The sequence below is a fragment of the Rhincodon typus genome, chromosome 17 (genome assembly GCF_021869965.1).
Source record: "Rhincodon typus isolate 14 chromosome 17, sRhiTyp1.1, whole genome shotgun sequence".
Taxonomy (NCBI): Eukaryota; Metazoa; Chordata; class Chondrichthyes; order Orectolobiformes; family Rhincodontidae; genus Rhincodon; species Rhincodon typus.
In genome coordinates this window covers 2,114,807-2,129,849 of record NC_063348.1, presented here as the reverse complement: position 1 = coordinate 2,129,849, position 15,043 = coordinate 2,114,807, and the positions used below count along the sequence as shown (strand labels likewise).

The following is a 15,043-nucleotide window of genomic DNA, read 5'->3' as shown; positions in this document are numbered from 1 at the left end:
AGTGAGGAAAAGGCGAAAGTAGCAGGGTGTTTGCAAAAGTTTTCAATTCCTCTGTGGCCACAGAAGAAGGGCCAAAGGACTGGAGAACTGTGGTACCATTATTCAAGAAGGGAGCAAGGGATAAACGAGGAAGTTACAGAGTAGTCAGTCTACCTTTGGTTGGGAAACTGTTGGAAGCTAGTTTGAGGAATGGAATTAATCTGTATTTGGAAAAACAGTCAGCATGGTTTTCGTAAGAGGAAGTCATTTGATGACACTGGCTTTAAGATGTGTATTTTGTCCTGTTTGTTGTTATGAAGACAGGCTGACATAGAGGCATCTGGCGGTCTGCTCAAAGCCAATGAAGTAAACAGCTTGTGAGACCTTGTGTTTTTTTTTAAAGTTGGAACAATAGAAGCAGTCTGGATGGGTAGGGTCAAGCTCCCACAGAACCAGGATTTTTAGTTTTAGCTTTCTTCAGAGTCTGGGGTCTTTAAGCTGGATGTGGAAGCTGTTATTCCTCTCTCTGTTACAGCTAAAAGCTGAGGTTCTCTTCCTGCTGCTACATGAGACAATCTATTTTATCAAATTTGTCTTTGCTAAGGGTATGTTTATGGGATGCTACGATATTGGAACAGTTAATTAACAGTAGTTTAACATATCTATTATTTCGTTAAGAATTTTGTTTGTTACAATTAAGCCAATGCTTTTATTTTTATTTTGTCTGTATTTTAGCTGTGGTTTAAAAATAGTGTGTTTTGCTGAAAGTTGAATGATTTGACCAATTGAATTGCATCTGAAATGCAGCGCCTTACGCTTACCTTTAAGATAAGAATCTAAGGTATCTTCCTAAAATATTTTGAGGGGGTTTGGTCTGATTCATAACAGTTATGTCTGACCAACTTGATAGTATTCATCTCTCTGAAAAATTCAATATAAATGAGGGCAATGCTTTTGGTGTAGTCTACTTGGATTTCAGCAGGATCTTTGAAATCCATGGAAATTTGGCAAATCGGATCCACAATTGGCTGAGTGACAGGAAGCAGAGAGTGAGGTTGAGGTGTGTTTTTTTTTCTTACTGGAAGTCTGTGTCCGTTGGGGTTCCACAGGAGACAGTATTGGGACCCTTGTTATTTGTGATTTATATAAATGATTTAGACTCTAATGTAGGAGGATTGATCAGTAAGTTCGCAGATGATACAAAAAATGATGGGGTGATAGATTGTGAGGAGGACAGCTTTAGACTACAAAAGGATGCAGCCAGGCTGGTCAGTTTGGCTGATCAGTGACAAATGGAATTCAATTGGAAAAGTATGAGATAGTGCATGTAGGCAAGACATACAAGGCAAGGGAATACATAATGAACAGTAGGACCCTGGCAGACACTGAGGATTAAAGAGAATTTGGTGTGCTTGTACACCAGTTCCTCAAGTTATCTAGACAGGTGGATAAAGTGGTTAAGAAGGCATATGGTATTCTTTTATTAGATGGTGGTGTTAGAGTAGGCAGCATACAGGCTCCTGTGCCTGGGAATATCTTTATTGTCTACATATTTTATTCCTTTTTCTTTCTTCCCCCTCTTTTTTTCTAAAACTTAACTGATAAAGAAAGCTCATTGGCTGGAGGCAGCTTTGATGGGCTCTGGAGCAGCGGTGGTGTCTTCAGATGCAGCGTGGCTATAGAGTCAGTCAGTTGGCCTGTGAAGCCTGGACCCGGATTCTCGCTTCTGCATGGAGTGGGCCCCTGGCGGTTGGCAAGCCCGGAGTGGGACAGTCTTGGTGGCATGGCATGGGCTGGGAAGTCTGGAGTGGGTCACTCTCTGCGGCATGGCCCGGGCTGGGAAGCCTGGAGTGGGTCACTCTCTGCGGCACGGCATGGGCTGGGAAGTCTGGAGGGGGTCACTCAATGCGGCATGGCGTGGGCTGGGAAGCCCAGAGAGGAACTCTGGTGGCAGCATGCTGTAGTAGCAGAGGAAGAAAAGTTGGACTCTCTTTAACTTAGAATAAACTAAAAAAATAATAACTTAATGTAAATGGTGCCTGTGTTCTGGCGATTGTATTGAATACATGTGACAATAAAGGATAATCTATTTTATTCCAGGCCATGCATACGGTTTAAGAGCAGTGAGGTTATGCTGGAACTGTATAAAGTATTGGTTAAAACACAGGTAGAGTATTACGTGGAGTTCTGGAATCTGCAGTAGAAGAAGGATGAGATAACACTGGAGAGGGTGCAGAAGATATTTACCAGTATGTTGGACTGGAGAATTCCAGTTTTGAAGAGAGATTGGATAGACTGAGGTTGTTTTCTTTAGAACATTAGGAGATTCAGAAGGGACATGATTTGAGATGCATGAAATTATAAGGGGTATAAATAGGATAGACACGAAGACATTTTTTCCTTTGATGGAGAGATCAATGACCGGGGGCAATGATTTAAGGGAAGGGGTAGAAGGTTTAGAGAAGATGTGAGGAAAAACTTTGCACCCAGAGGGTGATGGTGAGAATCTGCACCACAAACAACCCATTATTGGCTACTAATAGTCCCCATTAGCAGCTATTCATTTTCCTAGACTGACCTTTATCCATTCCTTTGTCTGTCTAACTGTTTTTCTCTCTCTTTAGCTCTATCTCCAACTAATGTTTACTCCCCCCTACTCCCCCATCCTATCTTCTGCGTAAACACCAACGCTTTTCCTAGTTACCATCAGTTCTGAAGAAGGGTCACTGGACCCAAAATGTTAACTCTGATTTGTCTCCACAGATGCTGCCTGACCTGGTGAGTTTTTCCAGCAGTTTCTGTTTTTGCTTTTTTATATCTGCAACACTGTCTGTAAGGGTGGTAGAGATGGAAACCTCATAACATTTAAGAAATATTTAGATGTGCATTTGTAATGCCAAGGCTGTAGGCTAAGTGCTGCAAATGGGATTAGAATAGTTAGACAGTTATTTTTGACTGTAGATCACTACCACCTCTTCAGGTGCAATTAATGCAGGGCCAATCAGTGATGGCCACCTCCCATGAGTGCATAGAAGAAAATCTTCCCTTTTATCTTTCCTGCCCCTCTTAAATTTTGCTGGCTTAAAATCTGTTATTTTTCTAACTTTCGTCCGTTCTGATGAAAGGTCATTGACTGGAAACTTTGTTTCAGATTATCCAGTGGCCAGAGTGCTATTATTCTAGTGTAAATGTGAGTTGTACATGTGGCTACTGCAGAATTCCAATTATAGCAGGCTCCAAAGGAGTTGTCTTTGAAATTGCTGATTCCCCTCGACAATTCCTCTGCGCTTGGAACCCTCAAACAGTCTCAATTTAATTTGGAGAATTCCAAGGCTTCCATTGAAATTAAGTAAACAATTAGGAAAAGTTCAGAGTATAAATTGCATAGCATAACTCCTGAGAGATGATTCGACTGACCCCTTACTTACCTCACACACTTTCAACTACATTTCCCTGAGACCACTTACATCTCCCAGACCCTGACCCAACACCTCTTCTCTCCACATTGGACCCAACATCCCTAGCCCACTCCAGAACTGACAACCGCTTGCCCTGCTGCTAGATCTGCACCCTTCCTTTTCTGGACATGGTCCCACCTTACACTGCTCTGGACCTGAAACCCCTGGCTTTCCCTGCTGCTGGACCTGCACCCTTCCTTTTCTGGACACGCCCTCATCTTACTCTGCTCTGCACCTAAACATTCCCCCGCATCGCCTTCCCTTGCTCTGGACCCCGTGCCACCCTTCCTCCACTCCAGACCAGACTTTCCTTTTGCTGCTCTAGTCCTGCTCCTCCTTCACTATCCCTGATCTCGGACTTTTAATTTTCAAAATATGGCAGTTGACTGCTGTGCAAAGCGGGTATGAATGTCTTCCTCTGAAAGTTCTGCGCTGCAATGAAGCTGTCAAATTACAAGTATAGCTCTGCATTTCTGAGGAGCCATGACTGGAATTTCCTGTCAGAAATGTGGACCTCCCTCCTTTTATAAAGAACAAGGAGCAGATAGGCAATCTGCATGAGATTGCTATTCCACAGAAAATCTGGCCTATTAACTTCGCTTCTCTCCCCAAAAGCTGTCTGACCTGCTGAGTCCACTTCTTGTTTTTATAATGGACACCGTCCGTGGTCATTATATCCTTCAAATCCTTAAAGTTCCACCCTCAGATAAATTGATTAATCCAAAAGCAAAGTGGTGATTGCTCCAAATTAATGAAATTTTTGAATAAAGTGAACAGGCTGACTCTTTTAAACAATAGTTTTGCTTTCTGCTAAAACAAAACACCTTTACTGTTGCAGAACAACATTTAATTGGCAACATTTTTGAAGAGAAAATTCAAATTTTCTTTTTTTTTATTCTAGCAATGGCTGACTGTCCAGGAAACCAAATATACCAGGAATGTGGATCTCCCTGCAAATCTACTTGTTTAAATCCGCAGTTTACCTGTGACAGTTACTGCAAACCTGGTTGCTTCTGCCCTCCTGGTAAGAGTACTTCTTGAAAATAACAAATATACAGGAAATAATTTGGTACAGCTTCTGGTTCACTTAGTTTTAACATTTTTTTTACTTCAGTGCCTATAATGAAATTTCTAAAAGCTATTGCAATAATCTTTGAATGTTTTCATATTTTGTGCTGACTGATTTTCCTGTTGAAGTATAATTGCTCAGTGGTTCAAGTCACACTTGATCCAAAGGATAGTAAAGGTTTCTAGTTGTTGAAAGCTTAATATTACAATCTTAGAAAGTTGTTGCAGAAGTTCCTCAGAGCAGTCTCCTTAGATCAGCCATCTTCAGTTGCTTCTCCAAACTTTACATATCAAGATAGGAATAGAGTTGTTTGCTGACAGTGCTACATGGTTCATATTAATTTCTTTTTGATGATTTGTCCCAGTTAACCAACTTTCCTTGGTTTGCTTGGGCTTCCCTGTCTGGCACTGGTGAGTCCAAACCACACTCACCTCTTTCCTTTGGATCCATTGTTGATCCCTCATGAAATCACTCAAGTACTACCAATGGCCATCACTCCAGGTTGCTATGCCAATGCTGAGAGTTGACAGCTCTTCTTGGCTGGCACTCAGAGGCAGGACATCTACCCTACATCAGCATTTCTTGGGACATACCCCTCGCGGAATCCTAGAAATCTGACAGTGAGAAGGTGAGTGCATAATTAAGAAAATTCCATCGGGCCCCTTGAAAATTGACTTAGTGAGATTGCCAAGAGCTTTTGGTGAATAGTTTGCTGCTGTCATAAGCAAATTCAGCTCTTGGATTACAAAATCAAAGAAATTTATTATTCATGTTTATAAAACTATAATACGGCCTCAGCATGGAGTAAAGTGTTCTATTCTGGCAATGCTTTATGAAGAATTTGCAGGTTTTAGAAAGGGTGCAGAACAGTTTTACAAGAAAGGTTCCAGGGATGAGGAACTTCAGCCATTGGCACAGAATGGTGTTTTCCTTAGAGAAAAGATGGTTGGGACGGGATTTGAGATGTCGGTCAAAATCAGGAATGATTTAATCAAAGTGGTTCTCACTGGCAGAATAATTGAGAACTCAAATGCATTTATGGTGATTCAACAAAAAACGTAATGACAATGAAAAAAAAGACTATTTCATCCAGCAAATGATTAGAATTCTGAAATGCATTGACTTACAGTGTGTGGAGTCATAATGGGCTGTGGCTTTCAAGAGGGAATTGAATAACAACCTGAAGAAGTAAAAGTGCAGAGCTCTAGGGAAGGGGGCAAGCTCTTTTGTATAGTGTTGGCATGGCCACAACAGGCTAGATGGCCTTCTGTGCTGTAACCTTCCTGTGATTCTGTGTGCATGTCTACTGAAAATATCATTGGGCATAAACAGATCCCATGGTCAAAATCGTGCCAGAATATTTTTCGTCTGTACTAAAGGTCAAACCAAATTGGGTGAATTATTGTTCACATCCACATTTTTTATTCATTCATGAGGTGTGGGCAGTGCTAGCTGGGACAGCATTTATTGCCCATCCTTAATCACCCTTAAGGAGGTGGTGGTGAACTGTCTTCTTGAATCACTGCAGTTCGTTTGGGGTAGGTACACCTAAATGCTGTTAAGAAGGGACTTCCAGGATTTTGAACCAAAACTACTGAAGGAACAGCAATATATTTCTAAGTCAGGAAGGTGAGTGGCTTGGAGGGGAATTTGCAGGTGGTGGTGTATCTGCTCCTCTTGTCTTTCTAGATGTTATTGATCATGGTTTTGGAAGGTGCCGTCTGAGGTGCCTTGATGAATTTCTGCAATTCATCCTACAGATGGTGCACACTGATGCTACTAAGTATTAGTAGTGAAGGGATCAAATGTGGATATGATGCCAGTCAAGCAGGTTGTTTTGTTATTGATGGTGTCAAACTTCTGTATTGTTAGAACTACACTCATCCAGGCAAGAGGGGAGTATTCATTGCACTTGTACCTTAGTGATGGTGGACGGGTTTTGGGAAGACAGGAGGTACAAGCTTCTGCAGGATTCCTCCCATTTAACCCGCTCTTGTAGCCACAGTTTTAATATGACTAGCCCAGTTCAGTTTCTGGTCAATTGTAACCCCCAAGATGTTAATTGATAATAGGGGTTAGGTGATGGTAATGCTATGAATGTCAAGGGATGATGGTTAGAATCTTTCTTGCTGGAGACAGTCATTGCCTGGTACTTGTGTGGTGTAAATGATACTTGCCACTTTTCACTCAGTAGTCTGGTCATGCTGTGTTTGGTCATCAACTGCTTCAGTAACTGGGGAGTGACAAATGGTACTGAACATTGTGCAGTTGTCAGCGAGCATTCTATTCTGTTGTTACAATGGAGGAAAGGTAAATGATGGACTGGCTGAAAATGATTAGGCTAAAGTCACTAATCGGAGGTACACGTGGAGTGATGTCCTGCAGATGACATAACTAACAGTCATAAACCACAACTATCTTTGTTTGTGCCAGGTACGTCTCCAGTGTAGTTTCCCTCTCATTGAAAGCCATTTCACTAGGGCTTCTTAATACCGTAATCAGTCACATGTGGCCTTGATGTCAAGGGCAGTCACTTTCAACTCACCTTTGGAATTCAGCACTTCTGCCTATGCTGGACCCTTTATTGTCATGAGGTCAGGAACTGATTGACAATGGTGGAACCAAAACTGAGCATCAGGAAACAAGTTTTTGCTTAGTAAGTACTGCCTGATAGTACTGCCAATAGCCCATTCACTCACTTTATTGATGATAGAGAGCAGATTGATGGTGTGGTAATTGGCTGGATTAGATTGATCCTAATTTTTAGGAACAGAACATGCCTGTTTTCCACATTGTTGGGTCGATGCCAGTGTTAGAACTGCACTTGAATAGCTTGGCTAGCAAAATGGCAAGTTCAGGAGCACATGTCTATAGTACTATGACCGCAATATTGTGAAGGCCCATAGCCTTTGCAGTGTCTAGTATCTTCAGCTGTTTCTTCATATTGTGTGGAGTGAATTGAATTAGATGAAGACTGGTCCCTGTGATGCCGCTGGAGGTGGCCAAGATGAATCGTTCCACTTGATATTTCTGGTTTAAGATTGTTGCAAAATGTTCAGCAATTATATTGTGCACTGATATGCTGGGCAGCCCAGGAGGTGGATACTGTTGCAACATTTAAAAGGTATCTGGATATGTATATGAATGTGTTTGGTTTAGAAGGATATGGGCCAAATGCTGGCAAATGGCACTAGGTCAGATTGGAATGTCTGGTCAACATGGATGAGTTGGACAGAAGGGTCTGTTTGCATGCTATATGACTCTGTTAAGGAGACTCCATGACTCTTATTAAGGGTCTGCCTGGGGACCCTGCAGCCTTGTGGACTCAATATTGAGTTCAATAACTTGAAGGCTTGAGATCTGCCATGTCCTTACCCCAACACCAACGCACCAAGCTTTGTTATCACACAGTCTACTATTGCACACTACTCATTGTTAGCCACTGACAGTCCCTATTAATAGCTATTCGCCCTCCTAGCCAGATCGTTATCCACTCCTTTGTCTTTCCAACTGTTCTTGTCTCTGCTTGGGCTCTATCCCCACGTAATGTGTACTCCTTAACCCCTCTCTCACCCTATCATCTGCATATAATCCTACAAAATTTCCTAGCTACCATCAGTTCTGAGGAAGGGTTACTTGACCTGAAAGTATCAACTCTGCTTTCTCTCCACAGATGCTGCCAGACCTACTGAGCTTTTCCAGCAATTTCTGTTTTTGTTTCTGATTTACAGTATCCATATTTCTTCCAGTTTTTAATACTGTGGAGACACTGGTTCACATCCCACTATGGTAACTGGTGAAATTTTAACATGTAATTAATAAATTTGGAATGTAAAACTGCTCTCAATAATTGTTATGAAAACTTATCTGCTTCCTTAAGGCCCTTTAGAGAAGGAAATATGCTTTCCATACTTAATTTTGCCCACATCTGACTCCTCGCAGTCATGGGAGTGATTCTTAAATGATCTCTAAAATGGCCTAGCAAGCCACTCAGTGCAACTAAACTGCTATGAAGTTTAAAGAAATGAAACCGGACAGATCACCTGCATTGGTATTGGCAAGTAAGATAGTTGAGTCTAATTATTGCTCTCAAACTATATCTTGCATTTTTACTTTTAATTTCTTGGTTCTTTATTGTTTAATACCATTGCTTTTTTAATAGCCCACTTCCTTCTTTTAACTCTATACCCCTAGATCTCTTTAGTTGCAAGGGCTGGGTCCAGCTCCCTCTTGAATATATCTAACAAACTGGCCTCAACAGCTTTCTGTGGTAGAGAATTCCACAGTTTCACAAATCTGAGTGAAGAAATTCTTCTTCATCTCAGTCCTGATTGGCCTACCCCTTATTCTTAGACTGTGACCCCTGGTTCTGGATTTCCCAACATTGGGAACATTCTTCCTGCATCTAGCCTGCCCAGTCCCAACAGGATTTTATATGTTTCTATGAGATCGCCCCCCCCACCCCATTCTAAATTCCAGTGTGTATAAGCCCAGTCGATCCAGTCTGTCTTCATACGTCAGTCCTGCCATCTTGGAAATCAGTCTGGTGAACCTTCACTGGATTCCCTCAATGGCAAGAACGTCCTTCCTCAGACTAGGAGACCAAAACTACAGACAATTCTCAAGATATGCCTTCAAGGCCCTGTATAACTGCAGGAGGACATCCTTACTCTGATACTCAAATCCTTTCGCTTATGAAGGCCAGCATGCCATTAGCTTTCCTCAACACCTGCTGCACCTACACGCCAAACTTCAGCGATTGTTCCACCATGACACGCAGGTCTCATTAGTCCTCACCTTTTCCTAAACTACCAACAATAATAATCTGCTTTTCTGCATTTGTTACCAAAGTGGATAACCTCACATTTATCTACATTATATTACATTTTCCCACTCTGCCAGCCTGTCCAAGACATTCTGCAGCCCCTTAACATCCTCCTCACTGCACACACTGCCACCCAGCTTAGTGTCGTCTACAAATTTGGAGATATTGCATTCAATTCTTTTGCCCAAATTGTTAATATAATTGGTCTGGCAAAGATGGTGGTGAGCTACCTTCTTGAATTGCTACTGTACTTGGAGTGCAGGGGCACCTACACCCTACAATTCTGAGCCAGTGTTAGTGGAAGAATGGCAGTATAGTCCTAAGGTAGGATGGTGTTTGGCTTAGCAGGAAAGTTTTGCAGTTGATGATGTTCCCATGCTTCTGATGCCATTGTTCTTCTGTGTGGTAGAGGTCACAGGTTTGGAAGGTACTGTCTTAAAATTCGTGAGTTATTGCAATACTTTTTGTTGATTGTATACACTCTTGCCACGGTGCAGTCAATGTTATGACTTTTCATTCATTTGTGGGACATGAGTATTGTTTTTATTACCCATATGTATTTGTCCTTGAGAAGGTGCCTTTTTGACCCACAGCAGTTCATGTGTTGTAGGTGGATCCACAATGTCTTTGGGGAGAATATTCTAGGATTTTGGCCCAATAGCACCAAGGGAATGGCAACATATTTGCAAGTTAGGATGGTGAATGGCTAGGAAGTAAACTTGCAGGTGATGGTGTTTCCATTTATCTGTTGCCCTTGTTCTTCTCAGAAGAAAGTGGTTGTGGGTTTGAAAGGTGCAGTTTATGGAGCCTTAGTGAAATTCTACAGTGCATCTTGTAGATAGTACACACTGCTGCTACTGAACGTTGGTGGTGGAGTGACCGAATATTTGTGGATGTGGTGCCAAACAAATGGGCTCTTTTGTCTTGGATGATGTCAAACTTCTAGTGTTGTTGGACTTGCATTCATCCAGGCAAGTAGGGAGTATTCCATCACATTCCTGACTTATGCCTTGTAGATAATGGACAGGCTTTATGGAGTCAGGAAATGAGTTACTTGGTGCAGGATTCCTATCCTCTGAACTGCTGTTGCATTTATATGGTGAGTTCAGTGAGTTTCCAGTAAATGGTCATTCTCAGGCTGTTGACAGTGGTGTATTTAGTGATGGTGATACCATTGAATGTCAGAGCGCAAAGGTTAGATTGTCTGTTATTGGAAATGGTCATTGCCTGGCATTTGCGTGGTGCGACTTGCCACTTTTCAGCACAAGACTGGATATTGTACATGAACTGCTTCAGTATCGGAGGGTCGTTAATGGTTTTAAACATTGTGAAATCACTGGCAAATATCCCCACTTCTGAGGTTATGCTGAAGGGAAAGTCATTGATGAAGCAGCTGAAGATGGTTGGGTCAGGATACTTGCTTGAGAAACTTCTGTAGAGGTTCCCTGGAGCTGAGTTGACTGACCTCCAACAGCCACAACCATCTTCCTACGTGGGTATGTCAGAGAGCTTTCCTCCGATTCTTATTGACTCCAGTTTTGGTAGGGCTCCATGATGCCACACTTGGTCAAATGTGACCTCGATGTCAAGGGCTATCATTCTAACCTCAGCTCTGGAACTCAGCTCTTTTGTCCGCGTTTGAACCAAAGCTGTATTGAGATAAGGAACTGAGTGGCCATGGCAGAACCCAAACTAGGTGTCAGTGAGCAGGTTATTGCTAAGCAGATACTGCTCAATAGCGCTGTCAATGACATCATCTCTTTACTGATGATCAAGAGTAGACTAATCGGGCGATAATTGACTGGATTAGATTTGTCCTGCTTTTTTTGTACAGGATATACCTGGGCAGCTTTCCACACTATCAGGTAGATGCCAATGTTGTAACTGAACTGAAAGGGCTTGGCTAGGGGAACAATGACTTCTGGAGCAGAAATCTTTAGACTACTGCTGGAATATTGTCAAGTCCCATGGCCTTTGTCACCTCAGTGTTTCTCCGAGTGTTGCCAATCATGGAAGAGCACTGAATCAGCTGAGGGAGAATGGGATGTAGTAATCAGCAGGAGGTTTCCTTGCCCATGTTTGATCTGATGCCATGGGACTTCATAATGTTGAGGGTCAGTGTTGAGGACTCCCAGGGCATCACCCTCTCCACTCTATACCACTCTGCCTCCATCTCTTCTGCTGGTGAGTCCGGACATATCCAGAAATGGTGATGGTGTTGTCTGGGACATTGTCTGTAAAGTATGACACTGTGAATATGACTGTCAGGCTGTTGCTTGATTAATCTGTGAGATAATTCTCCCAATTTTGGATCTGGCCCCCACTTGACAGGACTGATTTTGCTGTTGTTTCCAGTGCCCTATGTCAATGCCAGGTGGTCTGTCCGAGTTCATTTCTTTGTTGAGACTTTGTGGTGATTGTTACAACTGAGTGGCTTGCTCGGTCATTTCAGAGGGCATTTGAAAGTCAACCATATTGCTGTAGGTCTGGAGTCATGTAGGCCAGTGCAGGTAAGGATGGCAGATTTCCTTTTGTGAAGAAAGACTTTGAACATCTATTAATGTATTTGAATATATTAATAGAAGTAGATAAGCATAATGGAAAAAATGTTGAGAGGCTTGTATAGATGTAAGATATATTACCCTTTAAGTATTATAGGAGTCTATTATATAAAACTGATGTTGTCAAAAAAAATCTTATAAGTATTGAAAAACTTAAGAAGATCTGGAAGAGCTTAGCTAGGGGAACGGCGACTTCTGGAGCACAAGTCTTTAGTACTATTGCCGGAATGTTGTCAGGTTCCATCACTTTTGTCACCCTCCCTTTGAGTGGGTGGCTTGGCAGCTTAATGATTAGCATTGCTATCTCACAGCACCAGGGACCTGGGTTCAATTCCAGCTTGAGGTGACTGTCTGTGTGGAGTTTGCACGTTCTTCCCTGTGTCTGTGTAGGTTTCCACCCACAGTCCAAAGATGTGCACATCAGGTGGATTGGCCATGCTAAAATGCCAGTAGTGTCAAGGGATGTGTAAGTTATGTGAACCAGTCATGGGGAAATGCAGGGATGGGTTTGGGGTGTGGATCTGGGTGGGATGCTCTTTGGAGAGACGGCATGGACCTGATGGTCCGAATTGCTTGCTTCCACACTGAAGGGATTCTGTGATTCTAATCTATGGTAAGTTCATTTCAGTATAAAAGGAAGACAACTATCACTCCCGTCACCACAGTGAGGGTAGTGGATAAGGTACCAGTCATGTAGGCTGCTTTTGTTGAATATTTTCAAGCTGCTTGACTGTTGTTGGAATTCTCCTCATTCAGGTAAGTGGAGAGTATTCCACCACACCCCTGACTTGCACCTTGTAGGTGGTGAACAAACTTTAGGCTATATCCTGTCAGGAGATGAGCTACTTGATGCAAGATTCCTAGCTTCTGACCTGCTCTTACAGCCACTGTATTTGTATAGCTAGTCCAGTTCAGTTTCTGGCCAGTGGTAACTCTCAGGATGTTAATCTTGGTTTCAGTGACAGTGATGCAATTGAATATTTAAGGGGCAATGATTAAGTGGTTTGGCTGTCAAGACCAAGTCAAATTCTAATATTATTTGTTCCCCATCAAAAAACAAACCACATCACATGAGGGTATGACATGAAATCAGAGACAGATATAAAAAGCATGTTGTTCCCTGTGTGCACTGCAATTGCACCTTAATAGGCTAGTGAAAATGTTACCTGAGACATTAGGAGCTATAGTTCACTGTGAGTGTGACGAATGAGAGTAATTTTAATTTAATCCTCCTGGCCTTTCCTGTTGGCTCAACAGAAAATATAAATAGACAGAATGCAAACTGTGTGGCTGATTGCTCCTGATCTATCACTTTCTTTTGCTGGTTGCCTTGTTTAAAAATGACTGATATATAAGTTAAAATAGCTAGGTAATGTAACAAAGGGTAGCAAAATTCAACAATGTGATAGAAAGTAAGATGCTATTAATGTGTGCTTAATTTGCTGCAGGAACTGTTCTTGACTATATTACCTCAAAAGATAAATGCATACCACGACACGAATGCCCTTGCGTTCTAAATGGGAATACTTATGCTCCAGGAGAAAAAATGGATTCATCATGTACTTCCTGGTAAATAAGAATTTAGTTGCAAATATTTTGTAAATTTATTGCATTTGAATTTATAATCATCTCTGTTATAATGTAGAGTCATAGAGCCATCAAGCATGGAAACAGGCTCTTCAGCCTAACTTGGCCATGCTGACCAAATTTTCTAAACTGAAACAGTCCCATTTGCCTGTGTTTGGTCCATATTCTTCAAAACTTGTCCCAACTGTGTATCTGTCCAAATGTCTTTTAAATGTTGTAATTGTAACTGCCTCGACAACTTCCTCTGGCAGTTTGTTCCATATACGCACCACCCTCTGTGTGAAAAAGGTGCCCCTCAGGTCCCTTTTTACATTTTTCCCCTCTCACCTTAAATGTATATCCTCTAGTTTTGGATTCCCCTATCCTAGGAAAAAGACTTTGGCTACTCGTCTTATCAATGCCCCTCATAATTTTATAAGGTCACCTGTCAGTCTCCTATGCTTCAGGGAAAAAAGAAGTCCCACCCCATCTAGCCTTTCCTTATAACTCAAACCTTCCAGTTTGGATAACATCCTTCCTATAGCAGGACAATTATACTCAGTACTCCAAATATGGCCCTACCAATGTCTTGTACAGTTGTAACATGATGACCCAACTCCTGAGCTCAATGCTCTGTCCATTGAAAGCAACCATCTTTTTCACTGCCCTGTCTATCTCTGATACCATTTATAAGGAACAATGTACATGCACCCCCAGGTCTGTCTGTTTGAAAACGCTCCCCAGGGCCCTACTATTAACTGTGTAAGTCCTGCCCTGGTTTGTCTTACCAAAATGCAACACTTGCAGTTATCTAAATTAAACTTCATCTGCCATTCTTCGGCCCACTGGTCCAGTTGATCAAGATCCTGCTGTACTCTTAGATGACCTTCTTCACTGGCTACTATACTACCAATTTTGGTGTCATTCCCAAACTTACTAACTATGCCTTCTATATTCTGATTCAAGTTGTTTATAAAAGTGACAAACAACAGTGGACCCAGCACTGATTCTTGCAGCAGATCTCCGCTCTGAACAACAACCCTCTACAACCATCCTCTGTCTCCTACCGTCAAGCCAGTTTTATATCCAGTTGGCTAGCTTTCCCTGGATTCATTGTGATCTAACCTTACCAACGAGACTACCAAGCGGAATCTTGTCGAAGGCTGTGCGAAAGTGTGTGTAGACAATGTCTACCGCTCTGCTTTCATCTATCTTCTTGGCCACCTCTGCAAAAAACTCAATCAAATTTGTGAGTCAAGATTTTTCACGCACAAAGCCATGCTGACTATCCCTAATCAATCCTTGCCTTTCCAAATGCATGCAGATCCTGTCTCTCAGAATCCCCTCCAATAACTTACCAACCACTGACATCAGGTGCATCAGTCTGTAGTTCCCTGGCTTTTCCTTTACACATTTTTTAAAATAATGGCACAACATCAGCCACCTTCCAGTCATTCAGCACCTCACCCCTGCCTATTAATGATACAAATACCTGAGCTAGGGATCTCATAGTTTTTTTCCCTGGCTTCCCACAATGTCCTGGGATCACAGCAGGCCAAGCAGCATCAGAGGAGCAGGAAGGCTG

The 15,043-nt window shown here is 42.1% G+C and overlaps 1 protein-coding gene across 1 annotated transcript in view; it reads left to right on the top strand.

Moving 5' to 3' along the window:
- Window positions 1-4,340: 4,340 nt before the first annotated feature.
- Window positions 4,341-15,043, top strand: part of LOC125485263 (mucin-6-like) — a 200,254-nt gene continuing 189,551 nt past the window's right edge. Inside the window, exons 1-2 of the mRNA XM_048607276.1 lie at window positions 4,341-4,461; window positions 13,341-13,461. Coding sequence (XP_048463233.1) covers window positions 4,341-4,461; window positions 13,341-13,461 — 242 coding nt within the window. The remainder of the gene's footprint in view (window positions 4,462-13,340; window positions 13,462-15,043) is intronic.